Below are 9,463 nucleotides of genomic sequence, written 5' to 3'. Positions count from 1 at the left end.
AGAGGGAGAGAAATCCTCCTTTTGAGGCTTTAAAGTGGCGCTTGGGCGGGAGATTTAATATCCAGGGGGAAATTCAGAGCTCCTTCCTCCTGCCTGGGAGCGGAGGGTGTCTGGGAGGGTGCCTGGGGTCTCGCTGCTGGCTCTGAGCTCTTCAGGTTGCTTTTTCTTTTAATGTTTTTTTACTTTTGAAATAAATACATGGCTGTATGTTGACTTCTTCTTCTCTTTTTTCCCTTTTAAACAGTACTTAACCAGGCGCATCCCTCAGAATCCCAGATACCAACATATCAAAACCCGCCTCGATACCGGTAAGCTAAACCATTGCTTGCGGGCAATGTTTAGGGCAAAAATGCCAAAAGTGGGTGTAGGAATATCCAAAAATATGCTGAATCTTAAGTGCCTGTGTGCTGAGCTGCTTTACCCCCTCTGTGTCAGAACCGGCATCGCAATTGTGATGTCTCTCTCCTTATTACCATAGAAGTTCCCATAGAAGTTGCTGGTCTTGGTGTTTCTATATGTGGACTTTTCTTGTATAAATTAATATCTTGACAAGGACGTAAGTCAAGATAATTATTTGGGGGACGTCTTTGGGGATTTTTTTTTTGTTGTTAAAGCAGTTAAATTTTGTCCAGTAACACTTGTCTGTAGTACCCACACGGAAATATTGAGGAGAGGGAACAATGTGGCCACAGCTGGGCTTTGAGGCGGTGTGTCAGAGGCAGGATTTGAACACCACGGTCCTGATTTCAGCTCCCTTAGAGTGAGGGGCATAAGATAGGGAGTCTGTAATGTACTGAGTTGTAGGTATTTCTGAACAACTTACATCAAAACAACTGATGCTTTTGAGTAGAGAGGACTTGGTGGGGAATTTATAAATGAGAAGGGTGCTACAAGGTGGATTTTTGTGACTGTCACTGTTCTGACTAGCAGAGTGTGGATAATTCTGTACCCTTTACTGAAAATCCTCTAAAATAAAACTTAATGTGTTCTGTAGAAGAACCAAAATAGTGCTGGGAGTATATGCAGGAGACTTGAGCTCCTTCAGGTCATGAACATTCTCAGTGACTTCCCCTGTGCAGTACGGAGGCTTTAAGCTCCGGAGCACTGCCTGTTCCTAGAGATTGTTGACAGCTGGGGTCCAGCAAGTCCTTTGATGACTTTGCTGTTTAGTTTGGCCTTTCTTCTGAGAGAAAAGCGCTAAGAGGAAAATCGTGGTACTTTTAAAATTATAGCTCCCGTGTATTAGCATAGGGAGAGAGGATCTACAACAAGCATTTGTTATCATAGTCTGCTCTTTTCCTTCAAAAAAAAAATGGAAGGCTTAATAGCACTGAAGAAAACCACTAATAAAAAAGTTGTAACAAGCTGATTGATTTTTCTTTTGTTACAGGAAACAGTTTAACAAAATACACTGAGAAGTTGGAAGAGATCAAAAGAAGTGAGTATCTGGAGAGGAGCAGAACATAATTTGTGGTGGGTTAGATCACAACTGAAAGACCGTGGAGGAGCAGGGGTTGAATCCCAGACTCTGTTTGCCTGGAATTCTCTGCTCCAGTGATTCGTGCAGCCATTGACAGGCCTGAACTGTGGAAACACGCATCAGTAGGATACAAGGATGCTTCTGCCTTGATTCTAGGCACCTTCCACTCATTTCTGTGCCTTATTTTGCTGCCTCTCACAGTGCTTTACAGATTTAACGTAACCCAGGCAGTCAGGTCTAGGAGTCTTTCCAGATCCTTCTTTGTGCAATTTTTGATGTTGAGTGGAAGCCAGACAAGAAGAAGTTCTCTGGACTAAGAAAACTAGACTAGACTCATCTGTAAAGACTCAGACTGCACTTCTGAGACTTTATTTCACTTTTAGGTAAAAAAAAAAAAAAGACCTTGAGATCTTTTCCTTTTCTATAAACTTAGCATTCTTAGATTTCTATCAGAATACTCCAAGACAAGCTCATTCCTGTGTGACTCATGGATTTTACCAGAATAACGTTGTTTACCAGAACAACTTTGATGTTTTGAAGGCTTTGGGTCATTCAGGCTAATGAAAGCCTAACTGATTCGTATTTCAGTCTCTTTTCCCACTGAAAACAGACTTAAGTCAATGTTTTCCCACTAAGAACAGACCATTAAAAAAATTCTTACTAGTAAAACTAATGTTTTGCTACTTTATTTTCGTCTACTGTCCAAGTTATTTTTACATAGAGAGCCAGGAAATGTATTAAACCCAAAAGCTGCATTTATCAATGTGAAAAAAAACCTCCTCCCCGTTAATAAGGATTAATTAGGATTTTGAATGTTCAATTTTACTTCTCAGCCCCACTTACTGTGCTCATCTAAGATGGAAACATTCAGATTATGAGGGAGGTCACTCATCTGTCACATAAATATATTTGTGCTTGGCTTCGTGCAAAATGATCCTTTGTTGCTGGTTTATTTTTTGGGTTATTTTTATTTTTAAACACCACAGGTCTTTGGAGAAAATCCAAAGAGAAATAACCTCACTTTCCAAAATCCTGTGTTGACTAAGATTCTGGCAAGTCAGTGTTTAGCGCTATCGTTTTTCTATCTGTGCTCAAAATCTTGTTGTCTAGGTGTAGTCAGTTTTCCATCTCTTGCTGCGAATCTGATTTCGTGTCGGAGATCTTTTGTTTAATCACAGTTCTGGACTCCAGTAGAAACTTCCTCATTATTTTGGGGCTGAATAGGCACCTTGTGTTCCCAGGCAGTTTAGAAACTTCTCCCCCTTGATTTCTCATGGATAGATGACACCGTTTGGACCCAATTTTAAATACCCAGTACAGTCAACTCTCTGTCTCTTGTGTAATCTGAGAGAGTGAGACTTAATACCGCGAGCCCGCTGTGGAATCAAAAATGATAAAGAGAGCTGGAACCACGACGATTTGTCCTTTGGAGGACTGACTTGGGAAGAGACTTGGTGTCTCTCCTCTTTCTCTGGTGTTGCTTCACTCATTTCCGAAGCCCCGAGGAGCACCTCCTTCAATACACAATAATTCCAGGTTCAGACCGGTTCACTGAAGCAAAAAAACAAAAAAATGTCTGAAAATCCAAATGAACCCTCTGGGACAGGACCAGGTACGTCGTGTTGCTTTTGTAGTCAGACCCAGCACTAATTCTGAACTTTCTGGTAACGGCTGGGAGGCTCGCACGGACGTTCAGATCGGTTTGCTCCAGGTCAGGCTTTGTAACAGCAGGTTTTTGGTGATAAAAATAATTTTGGACGGTAAAGGCAAGATCTAGGTCGTAAAGGCTTGTTGTGGGATAAATAATCCTTTCTGGAGGTGGGAGGAAACCATCCAGCAGCTGTATTGTGTGAGCATTGGGACAACAGTTCTGCTTTGTGGGTGTTTGTATACATCCAGGGCTTCAGCAGCTCTGCTGCTTTTATTTGTCCTTCTAAATTCTGTTTATTTCTTGCTCTTCACAAGACTGAAGGGCTCTTTTTTTTTTTCTGTGACTGGGGAGCTTTAATCCTTTGAACAAGGGCTATATAGTGTGTGCTGTGTCAAGCAGATGAAGTGGGCTTTAGAAAAGATAATTGTTGTTATTTTCAAATTAAAGAGATGCTTTAGCAACGTGGACTTGAGGCTTGAAACCAGGTTGGCTTTGCAAGAACCTGGAGGTTAAATTAACATTTTCAAGTTCATTGATGTTCTGAAATGCAGTTTATGCACAAGTCTTGTGCTTCAGACCCGTGGTATGAAATGCATAGTTGCAGTGCACTGGGATATTTTGGATGGACTCCTTTTTTTTAATTGAGATGTTGAGTAGTAAGTGCTTGCTTTGCGGCTTAATAAAAATTATATAGAGTAGGATGTTGAATTTGGGAGCTCTGCTTGCTCTGAATGATGACAATTAATTGGCTTACCTCCTAGGAAAGAATATTTAAGGAAGGGATAGGAATAAAAAAAAAAAAAAAACCTAGATGAAATTTCTCTTTTTGTGTCTATCCTGCTGCCGTCATGTGCCCGTGGGCTGTGTACGGGGAGAATCTTGTCCGATCAGAAGGTCTGCCAGGAGCCGCGTGATCACCGCTTGTGTGGGGCAGAGATCTCAGCCTCCAGCGTTTGCGTGGCTCCTTCTCTAAACACACGTCAGCTTGAGAGTTTCCATGAGCTAACTTTGCGGTCATTTTTTTGTGTGGCAGTTTCAGGAACGTGGATTGGCACCCTTCCCTCTTCTCCCCCCATCTTCCCTCACTTAAGCTACGGAGCGTTCAGCAGATGGTTTTAAAGGATTTAGAATTGCTAAACTGGCTGGATTGGCTCAAGGTCCTGTTCTCTGGTGTTAGCCCTCTTGGCCGAACAGCTGGGGAGAGGCTGGTTTGCAATATCCTCTGACATTGGTAGAAAAATGCAAAGGATTATTTTTCTGTTTTAAAAATAGAAATCGGTGACTTTGGAGGTGGAGCCCAGTAAGGGAGGAGGAAAAGGAAGGAGGAGCAATTCTATTTCTTAAGAAAATTTAGATTTGTGACACCACAGCTGCTCACAGCTGCATGAAGAACCCTGTTACAGCTGCAGTGCCTGCCACAGGAGGAATTTTGTTCATTTTCTTTGCCTTTCCCTGCCGGTGCAGGACTGATTGTTTTTTTTTTTTTTTTTTTCATCCTCTACTATCTCTTTCCTAGCTGTAAGTTTCCCAAAGGATTTCCCAAAGGACAGGGCTCCTGTTACATCCCAGGGGGGAGGCTATTTCACATCGTGATGTTCCTATTGATACTCGTCTTCGCTTCTCTCTCCTACTCCATACACCCTTTTATCTCACACTACAAGGCTTCTCTTCCTCCTGTTTATGCATCTCAAGTATCTGGATGCAATCAGACTTCCACCCTTGTCATCGCTTTCTTAGCACTGTTAATCTCCGCTCTGGTTGTTTGCCAGTCCTTCCCAACAGCCCGCTGGGTTTTCTTGCTGCTTAAGCTTTGTCTTCGAGTTTAAGACTCGATTAATCCAGTTTCTCTGTAGCAATTAGTGCTTCGCGCTGATCTGCTGTTCAGTTTTCTGTGTTAGACACCTTCTGGCCACTCTCCATTCCTTTCAATATCCATATTAGCAAATTTTAGGAATCCGAATTTAATTATTGGATAAAGCAATCAAACATGGAGCATTTTAATTGGTAAAATTAAACATACACATTTAGCTTAATATCTGCAAAGTCATCATCTGAGATGCAGTGTCCCATGCTCTGATGTTCCTGGAACTTTCACAAATTAAAAAATTCAGGTAAATTAAATCTTTTGGTTTAAGAAGCTTTGCGACCGTAGCAGGCTTTGGACAAAGTGATAAATTCATGAAACTGCTTCCCTCCCCTCGCTGAGCACAGGAAGCGCAAAATAATGCAGATTCGAGTCCGAAAGCAATGAAATCTGCCTTCTCCATTTGCATCTGGACAAAATCTCTATAACTGGTTTTATTTTGCAGAAGCCTTCAGGTTTGCTGCTCCGGTTCTTCAGCGCAAGCTTCGCGTCCAGAATCCCTGCCTTGTTGGAGAAGAGAGTCTACAAGAGTAGCCGGTCCTCAGCCTATCGCCAGTTATTTACAAAAGTCGGGAATTTACTGAATTTACTCAATTTTAACTGAAAATTAATTTTTTCCTCTTCTGTTTTCTTTTTGGAGATTACAGATACAAAAAGGATGAGCTGTTTAAGAGACTGAAAGTGACTACTTTTGCCCAGTTGGTATGTATAGTTCCCTCTCTGGCTTCTGAAAGTCGTTATCTTTTATAAACAGCATTTTTGCTTTGTCTAAAGCCTTTTATATACTTATATATCCTGTGTAATTCTTCCTACCCTCATAGATTTCCCTTCATAAAGGTTCAGGCCAATATTTTTAGAGCAGTCAAATGCTTTTAGTTCCAAAATGAAGTTTGTAGTGACTCTGTCTTAATTTGTTCCCTATTTTTTTTTCCATTAACTTAAGAGGATCTTCAAGCCTCTTACCAAAGAAAAGGGTTATGTCAAGCAGTTTTCAAATCTGATCTCATTTTGCTTTGTGTCAAGTAGTCCCAGCCTGAAGCCCTCCTTAATAGTGGATTTAACTGCAGAAGGAGGGAAGGTTGTGACTTCAAGGACATCTGCCTATTTTTTTAAATTAAAAAATAATTAATCAATTACAAAAAAAAGGAAAATCTGATCAGTAAAGAGCTGTGTGTAGCTTGTATGTCGGTTCAAGAAAAATAGTGAAAATTAGAAAAAAAACCAACAAGCTTTCTTCTAAGGAGAGAAAGAGGGATGATTAATCTTGCAGATGTTGGAGGAGTGATTCTGCAGAATCACATCTTTAGTTCCCCTGGATTGTTAAGACCAATCCTCTGACTCTCACTGCTCTGATGAATATGTGAATACCTCAGGTCTGCTCTCACAGACCAATTAACCATGTGAAATATCAGAAAACATTCTGGTATTTGATTTTGCCTGCACAGCATACCTGACTTCTTTTTATTCTAATGTTAAACTTTTTTTTAATTTTTTTTGCTACAACTTAAAAGGACACACTGGCAGTACAGACCTCACATATGCATCTATATGTGACCTCAAAGTCCAGTTGAGTTAAATGCCTTTTGGCTTGAGGATTGTTTTTCCTTCAGCCGATCCCCGCTGTCTTTCTTTGACACCAGTGCCTGCGTATGAAGGTATTGTTGCTTGCTTTTGTCTCCTGCAGGTCGTCCAGGTTGCCTCTCTATCTGATGAAACCTTAGAAGTGACAACCGAGGAGATCCACAAGCTGGAAGGTAACAATATTTATTGTCAGCACAAAGAGAAGGAGGTGTAGATCGCTGTCATATGGTGAACTGTGGCCTCACAGACATTAAACAAGTCTTTTAATCAGGAGGAAAAATTAACCTGTAGCCCACAATCCGTCCACTTTGGGAACAGAAACAGCCCTAAAACAGAAAGGTTTGCAAATAAGAAAGGCCAGATTTATTGTGGTGACTCAGTAGACATGGTGAATCAAGAATTAAATTTTCATTGAATTCTTAAAATGAGATCTTGAGCCCTTAGAAATCATTTATTATTTTTAATATGAGCCTCTCGGTAAGTCATCCGTATAAGAGGATGAAGTTAAGGCTGTCTTTAAGAGACACACTTTCTTCTAAGAATAGAAACTGGCCTTAAAACCTGCTTGTTTATTTCCTGCAGCATTTTAACTCTTTGTGCCCTGTTCTCTTCCCAGATGGTGACTCTCCTGCCCCAGATGCAGAAGCTGAAGTCACAGCAGGGACAAATGGGAAAGGCAGCCCTGATGGGACACGCAGCCCCATCCTGTTCATAAACAACACAGGAGCTGGGGAATCCTTCCGGTCCACGCTGCAGAGGTGCCCCATAATAACACACAATTTTCTTCCTCTCTTAGCAGATAATTATTTTTACGCGGCTGATTATTTTAAATTGCTACTAGAGGCTTTATATTGTTTTCCTATGAAACCTGACTTTGCAGGTCCAGGGATGTGAGCGAGAGAGAGCGTTGGCAGGTTTTCCTGTCGAAATGAGTTTGGTTTGTGGCTGTAACCCAATGCTGTTGCCACCTGATGATTTGTCTAAATGCCTGACAAGGAAATACATCTGTGAGATTTGATCCAGGTCCCTGCGTTCAAGAATCCTTGGTGTAAACTCAGTAACGTGCCTTCCTGATGATCTTAACAGATTGTCCTGTGATTGACGAGTCCAATATCCAAACCCAGTCCATCACTAGTCAAGGTCAGAGGTATCAGGAAGATGCTGTAAGGTGAAGCTTTGTCTCAGCCTTTCCCTTGCTGTACCTGGGCAAACGTTAACAGAAGAGTTGAGACATGAGCCTGGTGGGCTCAGCCATCGTGTACCAAAGCCACTAAGGGCATCTGTAGGTTTCTGTTCATGTCCCATTTCCAGTCTGGTGATGGAGTGGGAATCCTCTGCACAGCACTCCTTGGAGATGACAGCCAGTTATTTTGTGTGTCTGACTTGCTGGGATCTTGACGTTGGCAGCTTCTTGGAATTATTATTCGAAAGCCAACCGTGTCCTGGGGGCATCCCCAGCAGCGTGAGCAGCAGGGCGAGGGAGGGGATTGTCCCCCTCTGCTCCGCTCTGGTGAGACCCTCTCTGGGGTGCTGCACCCAGCTCTGGGGTCCTCAGCACAGGACAGACACGGAGCTGCTGGAGCGGGGCCAGAGGAGCCATGGAGATGGTCCGAGGCTGGAGCAGCTCCCGTGCGAGGACAGGCTGAGAGAGTTGGGGGTGTGCAGCCTGGAGAAGAGAAGGCTCCGGGGAGACCTTCCAGCACCTTCCAGTGCTGAAAGGGGGCTACAGGAGAGCTGGGGGGGCTCTGGGTCAGGGGGTGCAGGGACAGGACGAGGGGAACGGCTTTGAGCTGGAAGAGGAGATTTAGGTTGGATATTAGGTGGAAATTTTTCACTCAGAGGGTGGTGAGGCAGTGCCCCGGGTTGCCTAGGGAAGCTGTGGATGCCCCATCCCTGGAGGGGTTTCAAGGCCAGGCTGGATGAGGCTTTGGGCAACCTGGGCTAGTGGGAGGTGTCCCTGCCCATGGCAGGGGGTTGGAATTGGATGGGCTTTAAGGTCCCTTCCCACCCAAACCATCCTGGGATTCTCTGATTCTCCCTCACCTCAAAGTCACTTCAGACGTAACACACCTGGACTTGACTGATCCAGAAGAGTGTGGTATGTTCAAGGCTGTACTCTTATTTTTTATATTCATAAAAACAAAATCAGTCTCTTATGATGTACTGGAAAGCCTGAAGTAGAATCTCTCCATTTTTACGTGGTGCCTGGCTGGTGGAACAGTTGATGGAGAAGCCCTCTGACCTGTGCAGAGGTACACAAGTGTTCAGAATGAGAGCTTGCGCCGTAACCTCCTCTTTCCTCTTGTAGCGTGATAAGCGGCGTTGGCGAACTGGATATAGAAAAGGACACTCCGAAGAAAGTGGATACCCAGGCTAAAGACATGCCTTATCCCGACTGCCCCTTCCTGCTTTTGGACGTACGAGACCGAGACGCGTACGACCAATGTCACATCGTTGGAGGTGAGGAGGAATCTCACAGCGGTGGGGTCGGATACTCAGCTTTTCGTGTCGTAGTCTGGCTGGCTTCATTTTCCCCCCCAAGGTGGGACATCACTTGGGTGCAGAATGCTCTCAGCACTCATCCAGCACACCCATCTTTCTGGGAAAGGGGTGAGGGGGGCCCAAGCTGATGTTAATCCCTTGTTCAGTGGGTTTCCAAGTCTGTTGAACTGTTACAAATCTGTCAGTTGTATTCCAGGTTGCTCAGCCACTGTGTGATTTTTTTTTTTTTTTTCCTCTTTTTTTTTTCTCCTCTGCAGCTTATTCCTACCCTATTGCAACCTTGTCTAGAACCATGAACCCATATACAAATAATATTCTGGAATATGTATCCTTTACCATAGAAAGTGCTGGAATTAAAAAAAAAAATGGGGGGGGGGGGGGGTTT

General features: G+C 43.3%; 1 protein-coding gene across 1 annotated transcript in view; it reads left to right on the top strand.

Moving 5' to 3' along the window:
* Window positions 1-244: 244 nt before the first annotated feature.
* Window positions 245-9,463, top strand: part of CEP41 (centrosomal protein 41kDa) — a gene marked incomplete at its 5' end in the record, with an annotated part of 11,101 nt that continues 1,882 nt past the window's right edge. The window contains 7 exons of the mRNA XM_010082374.1: window positions 245-308; window positions 1,391-1,438; window positions 5,636-5,697; window positions 6,680-6,749; window positions 7,193-7,334; window positions 8,885-9,036; window positions 9,336-9,403. Coding sequence (XP_010080676.1) covers window positions 245-308; window positions 1,391-1,438; window positions 5,636-5,697; window positions 6,680-6,749; window positions 7,193-7,334; window positions 8,885-9,036; window positions 9,336-9,403 — 606 coding nt within the window. The remainder of the gene's footprint in view (window positions 309-1,390; window positions 1,439-5,635; window positions 5,698-6,679; window positions 6,750-7,192; window positions 7,335-8,884; window positions 9,037-9,335; window positions 9,404-9,463) is intronic.

Source organism: Pterocles gutturalis, unplaced genomic scaffold (genome assembly GCF_000699245.1).
Source record: "Pterocles gutturalis isolate BGI_N339 unplaced genomic scaffold, ASM69924v1 scaffold27089, whole genome shotgun sequence".
Classification (NCBI taxonomy): domain Eukaryota; kingdom Metazoa; phylum Chordata; class Aves; order Pterocliformes; family Pteroclidae; genus Pterocles; species Pterocles gutturalis.
This window is presented reverse-complemented; position numbering and strand designations above follow the sequence as displayed.